This window comes from Hirundo rustica, chromosome 4 (genome assembly GCF_015227805.2).
Source record: "Hirundo rustica isolate bHirRus1 chromosome 4, bHirRus1.pri.v3, whole genome shotgun sequence".
Taxonomy (NCBI): Eukaryota; Metazoa; Chordata; class Aves; order Passeriformes; family Hirundinidae; genus Hirundo; species Hirundo rustica.
In genome coordinates this window covers 13,144,611-13,164,863 of record NC_053453.1, presented here as the reverse complement: position 1 = coordinate 13,164,863, position 20,253 = coordinate 13,144,611, and the positions used below count along the sequence as shown (strand labels likewise).

At 42.3% G+C, this 20,253-nt stretch overlaps 2 protein-coding genes across 2 annotated transcripts; one reads left to right on the top strand and one right to left on the bottom strand.

Moving 5' to 3' along the window:
* The first annotated feature begins 5,664 nt into the window (after window positions 1–5,664).
* Window positions 5,665–7,859, top strand: EFCAB10 (EF-hand calcium binding domain 10). The gene is made up of 4 exons (XM_040061102.2): window positions 5,665–6,125; window positions 6,256–6,420; window positions 6,660–6,744; window positions 7,260–7,859. The coding sequence occupies exons 1-4, from the start codon at window positions 6,026–6,028 to the stop codon at window positions 7,294–7,296; spliced, it is 387 nt and encodes a 128-aa protein (XP_039917036.1). The 5' UTR covers window positions 5,665–6,025; the 3' UTR covers window positions 7,297–7,859.
* Window positions 7,860–8,311: 452 nt separating this feature from the next.
* Window positions 8,312–19,444, bottom strand: RINT1 (RAD50 interactor 1). The gene is made up of 14 exons (XM_040061095.2): window positions 19,317–19,444; window positions 18,075–18,270; window positions 17,674–17,915; window positions 17,331–17,504; window positions 17,104–17,253; window positions 15,758–15,914; window positions 13,658–13,768; window positions 13,249–13,474; window positions 12,539–12,676; window positions 11,608–11,807; window positions 10,181–10,395; window positions 9,343–9,523; window positions 9,141–9,259; window positions 8,312–8,550 (listed from the first exon to the last, which is right to left on the bottom strand). Exons 2-14 carry the CDS (start codon window positions 18,249–18,251, stop codon window positions 8,337–8,339), a joined length of 2,304 nt encoding a protein of 767 aa, XP_039917029.1. The 5' UTR covers window positions 18,252–18,270; window positions 19,317–19,444; the 3' UTR covers window positions 8,312–8,336.
* Window positions 19,445–20,253: the final 809 nt, after the last annotated feature.

Genomic DNA, 20,253 nt, shown 5'->3' with positions numbered 1-20,253 from the left:
GAAAGTCATTGCTGTGTGCAACCAGGATGTTTTATTCTTCCAAATCTGTCAGGATTCACAACTGGAAAAAATGCCAAATTCTGATTCCAGAAATATTTGGAGGAGAGTCATACAACACATTCAGACTTCAGAACACAAGAATGTTTATTTCCTGCAAATTTTTCTATGCTGTTTTGCTCCTTGAATACTTCCTGAAAACAACTATTCAAAGCAAGTGCAGATCTCTTTTAAAAGACACTCTCCTAAGCAGAAGAAAGCTAAAGCTGATCATTCAGCAGCAGGTCCCAGTCTGCCCTTTGACTGGAGGATCCATGGCAGACAGTACTGAGCTCTTGTTCTGATTTTGTTGTGCACTACAAATGACACATGCTGGATTCTTTTGTGTGAGGATTTTGCTGTTTATGGCTGACTCAAAAATATTTAGCTCTAGTCTGTGATCTGTTGTCCCTACAGAAAGGAGAAAAGAAGTTTTAGGGGAAGTTAGCCAGCAATAATAATAATCCGGATCCAGGAGCACTTGATTTGAGGATAAGGACACCAGCAGGGATTTGAGATGGGGACTACCTTCAGCTTTGCCAATTTCCAAAACGTGACATATTAAGCTCTGAAATTCAATCTGGATTTGATTAACTTGGAGCAGTTGCTAACATTGTTGGTGTGACATCACAAGGGTAGTTTTTCAGAAAAGCTGTCTATCCTGGAAAAAGTGCATTTACAGAATCCACAGGTGTGAAAGCTTTTTGGTCTAAGTAAAAGAATGGCCTGATGAACACGAGTGCAGCCCTGGGAGTCCTGTGTCTGTGTCAGCTCATTTCCAGCCCGGCCCTACTGAGGCAGCAGATGAAATGGTGATGGAGGAGACATCACTGCAGAAGAGAAACCATCATGCCTTCCCAGTGTGAAATTTCCTCAGTGCTGATTTGGAGAGCTGTGGCACAGGTAGGTCACTACAAGGAAATGACTATACAGGCTCAACCTCTTGCCTTTCCCACCAGAGGTGCAGAATATCTATCTATCTATCTATCTATATATCTATCTATCTATATATCTTGCCTCAGTTCTAAGCTGTTTACAATAGCCTACAAAAGAAGCCTTCCCCTCTGGTCAGCTCCGCTCTTAAATTGCAATTATTTGCCTTCCTTTTACTTTAGTTTTCTATTATTTTGGCCTGTAATCAGTTGGTGTGGCTTCTTGGGCATTTGAGGTTTTTGTTGTTTTTATAATCTTGCCTTGAGCTCCTTCCATGTTACTTTTCTTTAGTATTTTTGTTTATAACACCAACAAGGGCTCTTCCTGGTAACTCTGCTTTTACAAAGTACTGACTGAAGTGATTACAGTTAGAGTAGATGTGTGGATTTGCAGTCAAGTACAGGAAAAGACAGGAGTTACTCTTCAGAAACATGAACCTTTGGAGATGCACAATCCATACTTCTGTTTCCTAGCTGCATGCCCACCTTTTTGTTGCTTGAAATATCTATTTGAGCTATGGGGGTATCAGAGACACCAAGGCAATGGCGATGGAGATGGATCTCTCATCTCTCCCATCCTGTGTAGTGTGAACTCATTCTACAGATACTGCTGCTTTGAAGAACTATGGGCTCAGTGCCATACTTAAAGAGGAAAATACACTGTATATCTCAAAGAATGCAAGCTCCTGCTCAAGTAGCTTCTTTTTTTCCCCCTTTGCCTTCAGCAGGAGTCCAACCATAGTTCCAGGAAATCAATTCCATGGCTTTTCAGCCAACTGAGAAGTGGACAGTTCTGTGACAGTAAAGTCTTCTGATACCAAACTAGGCATTTTACCATTTATTCTTCTCCTTGACTCAGAAACAAAAAGTATTTCTGTAATTTCTGATTTATTTTTCCCAGTACATGATTTCTGATGGCAGGTTTAGCCTTTATTTTGCAGCTGACTGGGGGGAAAGAAAAAAAAAGAAAAAGAAAAGAAAAAAAAAAAAAGGGCAGGAAAAAAAAAAGCCAACATTCACAGCTCAGACTGATGACTACAGGCATCTTGTTCTTGTGGAGAGGACTGGGTACATCAAGGACAATTTTTTGACAGAAGGACTCAACAAGCCAAGTGGGGCTGTGCTAGACATGCTGCTCACACATAAGGAAGGGCTGCTGGGAGCACTGACACTGGTGGCAGCCTTAGCAGCAGCAACTACAATAAAGCAAAGCTTAAGATTCTAAGGGAAGTGAGGAAGATAAATAGTTGAATTGCAAGAGAGTGGAATTCAAGAGAGCAGACTTTTGTCTTCTGCAGACATTTTGTTGGCAGAATCCCACAAGAGTCTGACCCAGGAGAGCTAGCTGAAGCACAGGAACCGTCCATTTTGATCTGCAGGAAGCTGAGCAGATATAGGAGAAGGTCAGCATGCCTGAATGGAGAGCTCCTGACTAAGTCAGAGGAAAAAGGCAAGGTACACAGAGTGTGGAAGCCGGGGTGGACTACCCTAGGGGAATAAACATTGCCTAGGCATGCTGAAACAGAACAAGGAAAGCCAAAGTTCAGCTGGAGTTGGAATTAGCAAGGGATGTGAAGGACACTTCTAGTACACTAACATGGAAGGAAAAGTAAGTAAAATGCGGGCCCCACTACATGTGGTAGGTAACCCAGTGACAGAGGGACACTCATTGCTGCCTTTGCTTCAGGTTTTAACTGGAGAGGTCTGTGCTCAGAGCTTTGGGCTGTGAGGTGCTATCCCCAGGATATCTGAGTGAAGGACTGCTTATCCTGCATCTCTAGAAGCCTATGAGAAAAGCTGGGCTTTATTCAAGGACACAGGCTGATACCATTCCCATGTAGCTGAGCACTGGAACACAGAGCAAATGATGTTGTGGAGTCTCCATTCTGGAGAGAGTAAAAACTTGACAAGGCTGTGAACAACCTGAGCTGGTGTTTGAAATTAGCCCAGTTTGAGGAGGAAAGGGAGTTGACCACATGATCTGCAGAAGACAATTTCAACCTAAATATTCTGCTGTTCTGTACAGTAAAAACAACAACAACAAAAAGTGGTTCCGGCTGTTGGGATAATTAATACTCAGAAGCTCAGTGTTTCTGTAGTTAAGCACTTTCCTCTGTAAGTGTATAGTATAAAATCCCCTGATAAGGAGCTCATCTGCATCATAGAAGTCCCTGGGGACACACAGAGGGAAGGTGCAGTGGAGCTCTTCCAAAGCAGCTACAGTAATGGCAGGTCCAATCCCTACAGCTCACCCTTTGCTCCCTAGAAGAGTGATTCCCAATGTCCATGCTGAGGAGCAGCAGAGGCAGGTAAAGCCTTAAAGGAGCTGCTCTCAGTAGCTCTGTGCACAGGAAGCCTGTGGCACATCTAGGGATCTTTCCTAGCCTGTATTGCTCCTGTCTTTTCCCACAGCCCTGGACTTGAGTCCTCTGACACTCCCATTTGAAAGAACATGTCCATCTGCCTGTTCTCCCCTGCAAGACAAATGGTTGTTCTGGAGCCAGCTGCAGATCTGACCTGCAGTCTCTGTTTCTCTTCATTACAACTCTTAAAGACTCATTGTAGTCTATTTAGCCCTGTTAAATTAGATAAAAGGCTTAAATTACTAGTTATATTCTGTAGAAGGCTCAGCTTCTGTCACAACTGGTATTAAGCCTTTTAAACAAATCTAATTTATATAACCAGGGCACTTAAAACACATGAAAATAATTTGGTCCTTTAGTTCTTTATTAAAACTCATTTAGCAGCATCTGTATAACGGAACCAGAATACTTTCAGATGTTTGTCAAATCCTGTTTTCTCAGCCACCAGAAGTTCAATTTCTCTTGCAAGCTCCTTACAAATTATCCTGAACTATCATATTTTAAGTTTCCATATATGTAGCTGATACTATCATTATATTAATGGAGGATATTAATTATGTAAATAATAAATACATGATTATTAATAAATACGATTCATTATCAGAGTATTTTTCAAGTAAATAAATTGTGCTTCCTTAATAGTGAAATAGAATTTTAAAATATAAATTTCTACTTGTAAATCAAATTGGGATTTAGTGATTTTTTTTAACCTTTCCTCATAGCGATACACTTAAATCTGTAATTCCTGTGCTTATTCTTGAAATTTTAGCCTTAATGTGTATTTCATACTGGTTATCTTTGTTGACTCCTAAAGGAGAAACACCTTTGCCCAATGCTGGTTTCCTTGACCCAAACACTGACCTACTTATCTACCAGTATTCCACTTGCTCCTTTTCCTGGCAATCTTCCTATCCTTAGGGTCTCATTTTCAAGAATGCATTTTTCACGTCTTTATTTCTCCTCTGCTGACCAACTCTTCTCCTATTTGTACTTTTCTACATTTCAATCTACACTTTCTCCTATGGCCCTTTTCTAGGAAAAAATTTTGCTGATGCTTTGCGAACTCTGCAGAAAGGAATAGAAAGACAAACGCAGGAATGCATTGAGTAACTATGGAATGTTTTACTTAGGAAAAGGAGATTTCCATCCCTGCTTGGCAGCTGTCATAGGAGGCAACTGTTAGAAACCTACAGTTCCTGTAGCCTAATTGAGATTCAAAGCAGGTAGCACAGTCAGTTTAAAATACTCAAGAATACAGACAGTGCATGGCTGTATAATCTCTGCAGCTTTGTACGCTGCCTTTCTCCCACTTTATCAAGGAAAAAAATAAGTGAATTCTATTAATGTCTTGTAATAGTTCTGGCAAATAGTTAAATATATTTAGTGCTAGACTTTTCACAGGAATACTATTCTTCTTTACTATATGCTCATTTATCATTTTCTGATCTTATTTGTTGGGAGATAGTTTTATCTTTGTAGATTTCCTTTTTTTGGGGGGGATGCTTTACTTGAGTATGGTTCTATTAGCAGTGGGTGGTACAGACAAAAGCTTCTTTGCTGTCTCTTCTCTGTTTGCACAGGCTTTGCTGCAAGGCACAATAACAGTTTTAAAATGTAAACTCTCTTACTCCGTTGCTGGCCGCTGGTTTTGCACCTTGTACCGGTGTGGAACACTGGGAACATCCTGGCAGCCCCTCACACCGCGGGGATGAACCAGGGCTGTGCCTGGGGGACGGTGAGAGGTGAAGAAGGCGGCACCGCCAATGGAAGGAAACGTGGCTGGAGGTGAGAAGACAGAAACACAGAATCCTCAGGGCTGGGAGAGTCCCCTGGAGATCATCCCGTTCAACCCCCCTGCCAAGGCAGGGTCACCTGCAGCAGGTGGCACGGGAATGCATCCGGGCGGGTTTGGAATGACTCCAGAGAGGAAGACTCCGCCACCGCCCTGGGCAGCCGTTCCAGAGCTCCGCCACCCTCAACATGAAGAAGTTCTTCCTCATACTGAGATGAAACTTCGTGTGTTTTGTTTTATGGCCGATGCTACCCGTCCTGTCGCCGGCACAACTGAAGAGTCTGGCACATCCTCTTGGCACCGGCCTTTGAGATATTTATATGCATTGAGAGGGGATATCATTCGTCTTCTCCAGACTAACAGGCCCTCAACACCTGCATACGAGTTAAAAAGTACCGCGTGAAATTTGCTTTCCCCACGAACCAACGCAGAGCCGGGACGCAGCCGGGAGCGAGGCGTGGTTGTTCCGGTGCTAACGTGACGACTTCCAGGAAAGTCAGTTTTTCCTTCCCCCTTCCCGCTCGCTCCAGCGCAGCGTCCCGCCGCTGGAGCCGCTGCGAGCTCCTCTGCTCGCCTTCCTCCCTCCCCGTGCCCTCACAGCTCCGGCGGCAGGAGCCGCTGCGGGCTCCTCTGCTCGCCTTCCTCCCTCCCCGTGCCCTCACAGCTCCCGCGGCTGGAGCCGCTGCGAGCTCCCCTGCTCGCCTTCCTCCCTCCCCGTGCCCTCACAGCTCCCGCGGCTGGAGCCGCTGCGCGCTCCCCTGCTCGCCTTCCTCCCTCCCCGTGCCCTCACAGCTCCCGCGGCAGGAGCCGCTGCGAGCTCCCCTGCTCGCCTTCCTCCCGCCCCCTGCCCTCACAGCTCTCGCAGCTCCCGCTGCCGCCTCACGCCGCCCCGGCACGGCAGGATGGCGGCGGGCGAGGAGCAGAGCCGCGAGTACCTGCGGCGGCACCGGCTGCCCGAGCTGCTGCACCGCCTCGGAGCGCTGCTGCTCTTCCACCGCCCCGGTGCGCACACGCCAGGCCCGGCTCCGCCGAGAGCGGGGCGGCAGCGGCGGCAGCGGCGGCAGCGGGGCCGCGCCGGCTCCGCTCCCCGGCTGAGGGCCCGGTGCCCGCGGGCACTCTGACCTCGTTGCAGAAAGGCCACGCGAGTTCCTGATCCAGGTGCTGGAGAGGGTCAAGGCTGGGAGACGAGCCGAGGGCGAGTACCCGTTCCTCATGGACGAGGCCAACGTGGACGCCATGTTCAGCCTGCTGGATGTCCTGGGCCAGGGCTACATCAGGCCAGCGCAGTACAGGGAAGGTGCGCACACCAAACCGTTTGCTTGCACAGAATTATTAAAATAGTTTCAAAGCTACCCATGTGTATTCTTTAGAGTTATCCGCACAGTTGCCCACGCGACCTGGAACTTGATAAGTTGAAAATATTGTGGTTAAGTTAGGTGTTGTTATGCGTTTACCTCCTTTTAGATCTAGGCACCTTTAAATTTATATTTGTCTTTCCAAAGACTCGCATAAGAAATTCTCCTTTGTTATCTTTAGCTCTTAAAACTTTGGGACTGAGCACTGAGGATTTGGAGCTAGAAGATGATGTGAATATCACACGGGATGTATTCAAGGAAGGAATGTAAGTTTTATTGAAATTATGTTTTTTTTTTTTTGAGGGGGGTGTTCATATGCATAGGAGAAATTTACTAAGATTTATTTTTTATTTACAAAGCTACATAATTAAAGGACTTGCTAGTTTAAGCTTGACTGTGTCACTTTGCATTGCAAGATTAAAAAAAGGTCAGTTACTGCCTGATCTTCGTGCCTAGCTGTAAGGTGAACCAAACTCCATGTCCTGCAGCACCTCAGGTTCAGGATCCTCTCACTGCACCAGCCCCTCACGTCAGAGCCAAGGCCATCAGGCAGCCCAGGGATTAAAATACTGATCCAGAAATGTGGAACAGTGAGACCCTGTTGTCTTCTTTGTCAGGGGTGGTACCACAGCTAGAGATGAAATAGATTGAGGGTTCAAATAATTTTTCATAGTTAAGGTATGGTTCTAGGAGCAATTTTTTAGTAATTGTTGCAATTGCTGAAAGGTAATGAACTAATTATCCTCATTATCTAATTAGAGATTTTCTTCTTCTGCCTTAGGAGGAAAAAGATGCTGGAGAGCTGGTCTGTGTATTAGTTTGAGGAGTTGTCTGCTATACATATTAAAGACAGGCATCTTCCCCAATTTTTCTTCTTGTTTGCCAGCTGTGAAGAGACAATTTTAAGCAATATTCTCTTTTTCTCATCTTCCCCGCCCTTCAGCGGAGCAATCAGCTGAAAAGGACAAATGACAAGAACATGTTCATGTCTACCCAGCACTGGAGGGAGTATTGTTAAGAATTGCTGTTCTTAATATGATTAGATGGTTAAAAAAAAAGAAGTAGAGATCTTTTATGCAACTGAAATAGTATCTTGTAGTTTCCTCCTTCATATTGTAGTTTCCTCCTTCATGTTATAGTTTACAGTAAAGGATTGTTACCTGTTGGCTCATTACCAATGAATAAAAATTAAGTTGGTTTTTGGGCTTGTGTTGGGTTTTGGTTTTTGGGTATTTCTAAGGAAAAAACAACTTCGACAAGTTATGACAAATGTCCACAGGTAAAGGTAGTCAGCACTTCCAAGTGGTATTTGCAGACTTAGCACACACTAGGGAATTTATAAGGAGAAACTTTTTAAAAAAAATTAGGAGATAGTCTTGTACAGAAAAAACAATCTTACATTCTATGAAGAAAACAGTGACACAGTCCTTCTGCACTGATTATATACAATTTAATACAGAAAATCCACTACCTGGAATTTGGAGATGTAAAACATAAAACTTCAGTTTTACTGAAGACTGACAAGTTCATAGGGAACATCAGCCCACATTTACACTGTAAATACTCTGTGTTCCTCAGAATGACGCTGCAAGCACTGACAAGGCAAACTATTCATTAAAGATGAACAGAGTTTTAGCTTCCAAATGCAGTGGCAAGTTGGCCATGGAATATAAGATCTGCACACTCCAACACCAAGCAAGTAGTATTCTGAAATTTTTTTTGAACTGTATAGAATAAGGTGTAAAATTAAAGTAATCTCATCATGCAGAAATGAAAGAAGTATATTACAAGATACTTGCTTGCTTTGGCTTGGAGAAAGTAATCTAGACCAAGTTATTAATCATTTCTGAAGAAGTCTTTATTTTCCTGTATTTGGCCAGCTAGCTCTCAAATTGAGAAGAATCTCAACATCCCTTTGAGCCAGTTTATAAACTCCCAGTTCATTCAGTGCTGCTGTTGCAGATGGCTGGCTTGGCTTTAATGATTCATTTTCTGAAGCTGACTGTAGGACATCCTTTAGAAGCAAGGCAGAGCCAATATTCAGGTTCAGGATAATGCAGGCTTCTTTTATGCTAGAGGAAAAGTTACATGGATTAATGTAGGCAGCATAAATTTAAATGTAACAAATAACCTTCCCTGCTCCATGTTGGTTTAAAAATATTCAGATTTCAGCCCAAATTAGCTGAGGATTTTGATGCTGGACTCTTTAGGAGACTGTGGGCTAGTGAAAAAGACTAACCAGAAAGTAACAGCTTCTCCTCTGTGACAGCAACCAGACTGCTACACAAGACAATCCTGAGGACGAATATAGTTTAAAGTAGTGCGTCTAACAATGAAGTTTGTTGTGTTGTAACTGTATATTTGACTACTTTATTTGGCCCAAGTTTCAGAGGTGTGTGCTACTTAATATTCCTTCCATAATTTCATCTAGACATTCTGACTGCACAAAATACTCCAAGACACATGCCACAGTCTGTTGCTTTCTGAATACATGCTGCTGAATCAGCTTTCCTAGTTGAAAACATCAGATGTATAAATGATCCACACATTTAAAGTGTGGATCAAAACTAACTGAAAAAATCTTGGTTTTAAAGTAGGACATTTGAATGTCTCTGGACACTCACTTCTGAAATACCAGTAGATCAGAAGTTTGCCTACTTACTGCTTGAAGTAGTTTTCTGGCCTCTTGCAGTAGTGTGAAAATAAGGGGAACAAATTCCGACTCATGTCGAACTGGAGTTGTGCTGCTCCTCCTTCATTGAAATGATTTGCCATAATGATCTACAAACACAAAGAGGTGCATCTGCTGTTTAAGCCACTCACTGACACCTACATGGCATTGTACAGGTCACACTGATACCCACTTCCTGATAGATGTACAGATCCACTTTCTCTGCAAGCATTTGCCAGAAAATTTTAAACAGTGAGTGGCAGAGCTGCTGCTCCAGTTGTAGCAAACGGTCTCGCAGCGTCTGCAACATCGGGCACGCGGTGCTCGACAAAGACATCACTGCTTGCTCTGCTTGGGAGGGTAAAGACAACCACCTGAAAGAAACCATTGCACTGCAATTATTAGAATGAAATTACTCATATTACAACAACTGAAGTTAAAATTACCCCTTAAAAAAATCTTACCCGTTTACGTTTCCGAGACAATTCTTTCCCATTTCTAATCTAAAAGTTGTCAGTCTAATGCTATGTTTGAATTTCATTTAATATTAAACTCATGTTTTAGTTATAAAATCTCTGAACATGTCATTCTAGGCCACTCCATCTAACCTGAAAATCATTGAGTTCTATTCCTTTTATGAAGTACTTCAAAAATTCTACTCAGGAGAAAATATTCAAGAAGCCCTAGGAGTCTGTGAAGACAAAACTGTCGTGACAGGCAATTTTCCATAAAATCTTCCGTACTACAATGAAGAAAATAATTTCTGCTCAAAGTAGAAAACTAGAATGATCCAGAATCTTTCCTAGGGTTTTTAACTAACGCATCCACTAATCGTGGAACTGCTTTAGAAACAAAGCATGACAATGGTCCCAAGATAAGAATAAAGAGAATTTTCCAGAACTTATTACCTTGCAACTTCTCTACTCAAGAAAAAAAATACTGCCTATTATCTATCCTGCCTTTCCTTATCGCAGTATTTTTAACAGGAAATAATACTGTAACACGTGAAGAGATTAAATAAACAGAATCACCTCTCTTTTTTGTACAGCTTTGCAGCATCTTTGACCTCTCTGAAGACATGATCTACTTGTCGCATCAGCATGTCGTGCTTCAGGCGCTCCAGGAGGTTGATCATGTCATCAAAGACAGAGCTCTCCATGGATGCCAGCTGTCCCAGCTGGAGCTGGCTCACGGTGTCACTTTCTGCACGAACCTCTAGCTCGGCCTGCTGCAGCTGCAAGAAGAACTAGGCAAACAAAACCAGAGAGGAACACCACAGAAAATAATCTTACCCTTTGAACTTTTCACTGGTACTTCGTTAGGCACAGTTCTAGAAAACACTCTCCTCTGGCACATTTATAAAATTAAAAAATTAAGATTTAAAAAACACTTTCTTATCTTTTCCTGTGGTTCTGATTTACTGAAAAACAAAACATGGTGGTTTAATCCTAGTGATGGAACTGATAACAGGTTTCAGATACAACAGCAAATAGGTAAAGGGAACAGATCTAAAGAAATACTGAAAAGATACTTTAACATTGACAACAGCATGCTTTTAAAAAACCCTACCTTGGCCTCTTAAGATTTGCAGAAGTAAACTTTAATTCATATTTTTTTGGCAATGCTTATTCATTGAATCATGAATCATTTATTCTGTTGACAACAGCAAGAAAATGAATTGAGTTTATCGAGATCAATGTGACATTGTGGTAACAGTTTCTTGGTTTTAATTTTAAGCAGATCAAGACATCTACTGTAGTAGATGCAGTTACACAACATGAAGGCTACTGTCCTATTGAAGATCAGCCCCTGCTAGAGCCACAGCTTCCTGTGAAGACAGTACGAATTTGGAGGCTGCCCACAGCACACACACAATGACTTATTCTGCACACTCCATGTGTAACAGGTTTTTTGACCTTTAGCACCAATAGCTGTAGAAAAGCTGAAACTCTGCACTAGGCTGTGCCGCCACCAGGCTGTTGTACAGCAGTCACTAATTCCCAGTTATCAGTGAGTGACCTTTCTGCGCCACCCCTGAGCTGTGTTGCAACGCAGACACCCACATGGGGTCTGTCTAAGCTCTCCTGCCTTGGGAGGAGCTCAAGCACCAGGTAAAGGCTGCTGCTCTGGTTCAGAGATCTCCAAAATCAATTCACTTTTTTACAATTAAAAGCATGTAAAAGACACTACTATTTTTTTTGCTCTCTTCAGATTATTCAATTTTCCAGGCTCTCTCTGCATTTCCCTATAAAGTTTATAATTGGCAGCTTAGGCCTCAAACAATAACCTGTCCTTATTTATACATATTTTACTAAATCTGAATTTATATCTCATTCTACTTTTTCAGTAATTAATTCTCCTGAATACACCTAAAAAGTGCTGAAAATAAAATGCTTGTTACGAAACAAACATCCAAAGTCCATTTTAAAATATTTTTTCCTAAAGAATAATTACTTACTACATTGTCAGCCCAGTCTGCCAACACTGTTGCTATGTAGTTAACAGCATTAAGGATTGCACAGTATCGGAATCCTAAGGAAGCTCTTGTCTCTTCCTTCATTACTTGAGTTAATCGTATCCTGAAATCATCAACTAACTCCTTCTGTAGGCCCAGGAACTGGAGTTTTCTGGAAGCTGTTGGAAGATTCTTATACCTGTCTGGAAAGACATTAATAAAATGTTTTTAGGCTTTCCAACACTAAATAAAAGCTCTTCAAAAAGAAATATTACAGGCATCTTACTGTACCACCTCACGCCTATGAAAACATCATATAGTCAGTATTTAAATGTCAGTATTTAAAACAGCTGATATTTCAATGTTTTCAGGGAGACTGCCCATGCAAAAACTCAGCATGAAAAAACTTTCTTCTCCCTCCTGATTCCACAAGCAGTTTGTATTCTAACACTTGAAGCAATGTGTGGTAATATCACACCCTCCAGTGTGGCCCCTAAAACATTCTCACACAGAGAAAGACAAAGCCATTGAAGATGCAATTCTCTCATGGAAACATACTTGCTCTTATGTACTACTACATGAGAAGTTACTTAATAGCTTCTGAATTGTGACAGATTCAGAAGGACTATTAGGATTTACTACTGCATTGTAACAAATTATATTCTGCCAACTATGACAGAATATGGTGAATATCAAATGTATATTTTTAATTATTATTTTATAAACATGTCACTAGGTCAAGATTATTCATGCATGAGTTAATGTCCAAAATACAAAATGAACAGGAAGCTTTTATTTAACTGCAAACATCACAACTTTGCAACATTATTTGGTGACTACTGCTGACAATGAATATTTAGTAAACTATTTAGTAAAGAAATCTGTTAGCTGAAGGTTCATTACAAACAAGAACAATATCCCTAGATATAATTACCTGTTATAACTAACAAGAGAGTCATAAAAGTTTCAGCACAGTCTGGAACTTTCATTTCATCTACATCAGTGATATCTTTGTACTGTGATATCCATGCAGCTTCTGATGAAAGCATAGAGTCCATTTTCTGAAGAGCAACTGAGATGCAAAAAAACTTTTAAGTTAAATTTTTAACAAAAGCCCCTCTAAAATATATTAACATAAAAGTCTTATCCCTAATAAGTTAAATTCTGCATTTTCATGTTATAAAAACTACTCACGATTCACTTCATACAAACACAGCTTCAATGTAGCTGCATTTGCAACGCTGTTAACAGAGTTAAATATCAGAATTGATTGGGAGCTTGGGTTTGTTTTTCAATAGTTGGCTCGCTCCTTTCCAGTATATTTCTTCTTCATTTCTCATGAACTAATACCTTGCCCTTATTTCAATTTAAAGTCCATCTCTGTCTGCACACACATAACATTTGTCAAAAAACAAGCCCACCTGACTGCATACAGCTTAGGGGCAAGATCCCACAAAATACAGAAGCACTGTTGAAGCCTAATCCATTTTATTCAGACTAATTATAGAGCATAAAAATTCATATGGTTTTGGTAGTAGCCCTGTCCAAGTGACTTATCCTATTTAAGGAGGGTAGCTGTGTAAGTACACACATACTTTCTGACTATGCAACATAAAGGCCAACAAAATGCACTGGAAATCTTACATTTTTTTTCCACTGTTAGCCACCTTTGGAAGCAGGATTCTTCTGACAGAATGTGCATGCAACTGGGGAAGCTGCTGAGGTAACCATGAACGCTGTACAACTCTCTCTCAAACAGAAGTACCTCATCCACAAGGTGACAAAAGAGTGTATCATCATACAACAGGCAGGGAATATCAGCAGCCAACTTCTCCAAAATCAGCATTACTAGAGCACGAGAGAATTCAAGCTTTGGGAAGGAAAGAAGTGAATGTCAGAGACAGGATGTACTGACATGTGCAAACATGCACACAAGAAACTGCAACTAGACTAAGTCTTACCACATACACGTTTCAGTGGAAATGGGCCTAAAAAATATCTATTAGAAGCTTAGATATTTATATTCACATTGACAAATCATTTGATTACTCACCCCAGCATTCACTGAAGATCCTGCCTTGTCCAGTATTGGCTGGATTTTGTCATCAAGGAACTTTGAATGATTTCCAATCCACATAAGTACTTGTGTTAAATACCACTCAGGCTTATTTAAAAAAGAAAAGAAATTATTAAATGCATCCAAACATTTATTCAAGTGCTACTAGTATTTTAGGACTAATTTCTAAAAATACAACTCCTTTTCCCTGCCTTCTTTTAATCTCAGGTCACACAAGTCTTTCACTCTGTTTTACTTAACTTTCATTTCTATAAAATAATTTTTCTATTGTAAAAAAAATATTTCTGGATTTGCATTTTCTTAAATGTACCAAATATTGTGTTCCTCAAGCAAAAGTTCCATTTTTATTTACCCTTTCTCTACTGCTTTCTCACTCGTGAGAGCCTTGTTTCTGCTTCATATACTTCCTCCTGTTCTCGTGTGTGGCCCTAATTTCTTGGTACAACAAAAAAGCTTTTCCTGAGAAAAGCTTTGCTCTTATTGTTATTGTACCTAACCTCAGCCCCACCTTCCCCCTAGAAGTGGGGAATCTATCACCTTCTCATTTCACGTTTTAATGCCTTTATGCTTTTTCAATTTCCACACCTAAAAATATGGGCTGCAGGTTTTGATGAACACTTCTTTCAGTGTCAGTGCAACTGGAAGCAGTTCCTGTTTTCCTCACTCCCAACAGCTAAAGAACCTTCTGCTGAGATGCACTCACATTTTGGGTGTCTGTTTCTCACCTCTGTATTAATTTTCACTTGTCTCATTGATTTTATCATGCTTGGGTTGTTGGGCTTTTTGACACTCCTTTCCCAGCTGGGCAAGGTCATTGTGAATTCTGAGCCTCTCCTCTGAAATACTGTTAATCCTGTCCAGGTTGCCGTCTTTTAAATATTTTACATTGGTATTTTCTTTATTGCATTATCCAAGTAATTACTAAAAAAAAAAAAAAAAAAAAAACCCCAAACAAAACAAAACCAAACCAAACCAAACCAAAAAAAAACCCCACAAAACAAAACAAACAAAACAAAAAAACAAAAAACCAACAACAAAACAAAAAAACCCAAAACAAAACAAACAACAACAACAACAAAAACACAAAACCCCCACAAAACAACACAACAACACCAACAAAAACAAACAAAAAAACCCAAACCCAACACCAACCCAAATTTCAGCAAGGCCGTGTTGAAATATCTTTCTGATCTGACATTGGATTACCTGTAAACTTTTCTTAACAAGTCCTTTTTTAAACAGTTGTTCAGCTATTGTTTGCAAATTCAATGTCTTGAACATAATTTTTCCATTTGCTTTTCAAGTAATTTTGTTCGTATCTAAAACACCTCTTTCCCACATACACAACAGTATTTTAAAAAGCTCTGTAGTAGCATCTGTCAAGATTGCAAATGTATTTAGATTTACACAAGATCATAAACAGACTTGTGCAACAGGACTGTTACAAAAACAGCTCTCAAACTGCTCCAGATGTGTTACAGCGGCATTAATGCAATGAAATCCATTCCAATGGTAATTCCCAGACAAAAATCCTCAGTCTTTGAGGGCAATTCACACAAAAAGTGAGTCAGTTTCCAACTGGTAAACTCTTGTTTCATGTCAATTAAAAAATTCAACCCGTTAAAGAATTATTTAACAGTACCTTTAGACTAATTGCATTTCATATCCTAACTGCAGAAGCCAACATTTTCAGTTACAGGAAGGTAGCAAAGCACAATGCCAAAAATCAAAGTCACAGCCTTTGAGCTCAAGAAATACAGAACAGTACAAAATCATTTGCAACAAGACAGAGGAAATTAATTAAAACTTATGAACAGATAGGAGTCAGTCTAAGATCGTAATAATGCTTTATGAAGGATCTGGGCAAGGGAAAAATATTGCCTCACCCAGAGAAAATGCCTGTGGCCTCTGAAAAGTCTCCAAGTGCTATCTCGATGTCTGTCCGCACTTAGGTAGGCACAATTAGGATTGAAGAATCCTAATTTTGGAAAGTGTGACGTCTATATAATTTAAACACAGCAATCTAGAGGTTGCTTACAATGCAACTTAGAAATGTCAAACCACTTTCTCCCATACCTTGTTAAGAACGTTGGTTTGTTTATTTCCAGTGAAATGATACTTGAATCTTTTCTGAAGAGGATTCAGCATGATCTGCATGGGAAGGACAATTGGTGGGGAAGGGGGTAAAGGGTACTTTTCTGGCAATTGTTTAGGTTTGGTTAACAGCTCATCTCTAAGTGTGACAGTCAAGGATGGACGTAAGTGTTGAACTACCCCAACATCATAATTTCAATAGAATGAGCTTATAAAAATGAACACTGCTTAGTTCTACACCATTGACCGAAGGCAGTATTATGAAAACAATACAATTCTTCAAATTTAAATATACTCAAAATATTCCACTTTATGTAATGCTAAATATAACTCAGGCCTTTAGGGATTATTTATTCAATGACAATACATGTCCCTTAAGTCTGTTTGATTTAGAAAACTTAGAAGAACCCAGCAAACCACCACTGTCAGAAACAAACACAGTGGCTGCCCAAGAGACACACTTATTCATATTTGTTAAAGGAGGATAAAGACTCCTGGGATTAATAAATGCAACATATGATTTCCCATTTTCATGTAATGGATTTAAGTGAGCCACTCTGCCAAACCAAAACTGTTACCAACTCAGGATTGTGTACAATGGTCTTGCATCTTTCCACTACACGATTTAAAGAGAGAAAAAAAAAAAAAAAAAAAGGGCCAGTCACACACACAAAGGCTTAGTTGAGCTTTAGTTTTAACTAATTTTTTGTGAATTATTTAATTCATAAAAATCGGGGACAGAATGAGTAGCAGTGCCCTCGGAGCAACCTCAAAGGCAGACTATGATTGCTGCACAACTTAAGGCCTCCTGCAGTCTCCCCCTTCTGTAAAGTCTCCTTCCAAGACATGCGTGTTTAATTTTCCCTCTTTTCCTTCTGGGGTGGGACATATTAAAGTGATTAAAGCTGATTCCACGTAAGGTTATAAAAGGAAAAGCATTAACTGCATCTAATAAAACACACATCACCATTTTTTCATTAACTTAATTAATGGGTAATGGTACCAAACCATTAACAAGTGTAAGGCCAAATCCTCATGCAGCCTGAACTGTCAGCTACCCATGAGACCACTGGATCTGGTGACTTGGAGTTAAAGTGTTGCTACTGACAAAAAGGACAACTTTGACACTTGGCATGTTCTAAATGCCAAAAATTCCCCAAACAACCCCTGCCCCCAAACCCCCACAACATTCTAATGTTAATACAAAGTAATGTAAATTATCTCCTGTCTTTAGAGAGAATAAAATTTTAAATAATTCTCCTTGAGAATGTGCCTCTCTAACCGTTTTTATTCTTGCTAAAACACGCCACAGGGATTTCAAAGGATACGAGGTTTGCAGTTTCAGAAGCTGACAGAACAGCATCTCCAAGTTGTTGTACACCTCAGGAGCGCTGGCTGGTGCAGCAAGGCCAAATGCCTGGGACTGAGGTGGCCCCACAAAGGGCCAGCGGAGCTGCGTCAGCACCTCCTCAAAGTCACTGCAACGCAAAACAAGCACTGGGACATGAACTTACAGGATGACAGAAAGATGAGGGAGGCACGGTATCTCTCTCACCTTGTCAATTTGTCCTTGAGGATTTTATGCCAGAATTTAACAGTGGATCTCACAAAAGCAAGAAGATGAGAACAAGATGACTCCTGAAGTTTAATATCCAGTTCTGCCATGAATGCTAGAGTACTGGCTGCCTCTGGAACATTGTTGGTCATCAGATATTGCTGAATGCTATCACTATAAAACACAAAAAAGTCAAGGCCAAATATTCATTAATGATAACAGGAAAGAATCATATGTGTCTTGAAAAGTAAAGACAAAACTTTCTTGAATTTAAAATACCTCAATAATGGGATTAACCAGGTTACCATTCTCAGCACATATACACAGTACTCAGAAACTTTACCTCAGCTCTTCTATGCGAGAAATCCACTTGAGGTAGGCCAGGTGTCGCTCGATCTCTTCTACCTGACCGATCAGTACATCGAGATCCTCCATCCATGGCTGAGCTTCAAGCAAGTGGCTATTGATGGACTCAGACAGAACAGTTTCTTCCTCTAGAAGCTGACTCAGAGACTTTTTGGAATCTTCTGCGTTCTTTAAGGCATTCTGAATTCTTTTAGGGACTTCTGATGAAACTGTAAGTACCTGCATTGACAGAAAAATATTAAAGCAGACATAAAAGCACTGCACTGTGTAGAGCAGTACCATTTGAGATGCTGATACATTTCGCTTCATTTCATATTCCTAATCAGTCAGACAGCATGCTCAGAAAAAGAAAAAAAACAAAACCAGAAAGATGCTTACCTGTTCTTCTAAGTGCGTTTTGTTTTCAGATAGCTTTTCAATCAGGCTGTGTAGCTTCCCCAGGGAATCATAGTCATTTCCAAGTTCTCTTTCCACAAATTCAGAAACATAGTATGGAATATCACAGTGGTCTAGATCTCTAGTGACTTCTTTCTTTCTAACAGCAATGCTTGCCATGTTTTCTCTCTCTGCAATACTGAGTACACAATTTCTAATTAGCCAATACTAAGACAGCACAAACAAACATTATCTATTGAGGAACAACATGAAAAGCTGGGCAGTTCAATTTAAACTGAGACTGAAATACCGTATTCATGAATTGTACTGCTTTAAGTGAGACAATTTGCTGGCTTAAATCTAATCTGAAGTCTGATAAAACTTTGCCTACATATCCAACTGGGGATTTATTATATTTAACTACCAAAGAGAAATACATCTGTTAATTTCTTCTTTCCCCAAAAGCATGAATTCCATTAAAAACAGTTCAATAAATATGTATTTCCTACATATATAAAAAACTTAACTACAAAAAATTATAAAACACAAAGGAAGATAATGTTCCACTTTCCCTTTTCACAAGTTTAGGATATTTCAGAGATACCAACTCATGACTAATGTGTTACTAGCAAAGTATCCATGCGGGCTTAACAATAATTTGGAAAGTAAATGCATCACTGAAGTATTTATCAAAAAATTCCCACAGAGTACAACATAAAAGACACTTGCTGATCCACACATTTGGCAGCATCCAGAGAAAACTGACATTGAGAGGATGTTCACAGTGAAACAAAAAAGGCAACAATGACAACTGTTTGGCTAGTTCAATCCTCAACTTCTTTCGTATCACTTTCGAAAGAGCATTTAAAAATAAAAACCTATACACTTGCACTTCATCTGCTACAAGGTTTAATTACGTTAAAACCCCTATTAAATTGACAAGTGAGTCAGTTTAATAGTGAGAAAGTGGTGCAGCGGATGAGCCAGAGTGGTCGAGGCAATAGAGAGCACCAGGAAGAACAAACTGGGTGACCAAGGGCGCTGCAGAGAAAGAAGCGAATAAATAAAACAGAGTAGTAAAACCCCCATTTGCAGCAATGTAAACATAATACGGCAGGAAAAAACTAACCAAGCGGTGCTCCTTTCATATTTAGTGGAAAGGATCGGGTTATAGGAGAGAAGAACAGGACCCCGGGTTCATCCCTCCCAGCAGCTGCCTGCTCAGCCCCGCGGCTCAGCACCAACCTCGGCCAGAGGGCCGGGCCCTTCCAAGGGCCGGCTGAAGGCTCTGCGAGCTCCGGGAGGCTGCGAGCGAAGCGCCGCCGACCACGGCCCGGGCTGGGCGGCCACGCAGCCCTTCTTCCCCCGCCACGGGCGCCGGCCCGCGAGCCGCCGCTTCCCCTCGCGGGACGGTGCCGCAGGGACGGGACGGCCTCGGGTGCCGCCGCCCGGAGCTCCCAGCGCGCTCCCCGCGGGTCCCCGCGGCCGCAGCACCGCCCCCGCCGCGTCAGCGGCGCCGCGGGTGACGGAGCGCAGGCGCGGCGCCGCTGCACCGGGGCCCGCTCCGTGGTCCTGCCGGCTCGGGGGCTGTCCCGCCCTTGCCATGAGGGATCGGGCCCTGGTCCCGCCCCGTGCTCCGAGAGACACGGCCCTGGTCCTGCCGGCTCGGGAGCTGTCCCGCCCCGTGCTCCGAGAGACACGGCCCTGGTCCTGCCGGCTCGGGAGCCGTCCCGCCCCGTGCTCCGAGGGACGCGGCCCTGGCCCTGCCGGCTCGGGAGCTGTCCCGCCCCGTGCTCCGAGAGACACGGCCCTGGTCCTGCCGGCTCGGGAGCTGTCCCGCCCCGTGCTCCCAGGACACGGCCCTGGCCCTGCCGGCTCGGGGGTTGTCCCGCCCCGTGCTCCCAGGACACGGCCCTGGCCCTGCCGGCTCGGGGGTTGTCCCGCCCCGTGCTCCGAGGGACGCGGCCCTGGTCCTGCCGGCTCGGGAGCTGTCCCGCCCCGTGCTCCGAGGGACGCGGCCCTGGCCCTGCCGGCTCGGGAGCCGTCCCGCCCCGTGCTCCGAGGGACGCGGCCCGGGCCCTGCCGGCTCGGGGGCTGTCCCGCCCCGTGCTCCGAGGGACGCGGCCTAGCACCTCACGGCTTCCCTCCGCACGCAGCCGCCGTAGCCGGCGACATGACTAAC

Excerpts from the sequence above, each read along its gene's own strand:
- EFCAB10 (XM_040061102.2), top strand. The coding sequence starts at position 6,026 with ATGGCGGCGGGCGAGGAGCAGAGCCGCGAGTACCTGCGGCGGCACCGG. Across the intron at positions 6,421-6,659 it reads GCCAGCGCAGTACAGGGAAG|CTCTTAAAACTTTGGGACTG; the intron begins GTGCGCACACCA and ends TGTTATCTTTAG. Across the intron at positions 6,745-7,259 it reads GATGTATTCAAGGAAGGAAT|GAGGAAAAAGATGCTGGAGA; the intron begins GTAAGTTTTATT and ends CTTCTGCCTTAG.
- RINT1 (XM_040061095.2), bottom strand. The coding sequence starts at position 18,251 with ATGGCAAGCATTGCTGTTAGAAAGAAAGAAGTCACTAGAGATCTAGAC. Across the intron at positions 13,769-15,757 it reads AAACCAACGTTCTTAACAAG|CCTGAGTGGTATTTAACACA; the intron begins GTATGGGAGAAA and ends TTTTTAAATAAG. Across the intron at positions 11,808-12,538 it reads TCTCTTGTTAGTTATAACAG|ACAGGTATAAGAATCTTCCA; the intron begins GTAATTATATCT and ends ATGTCTTTCCAG.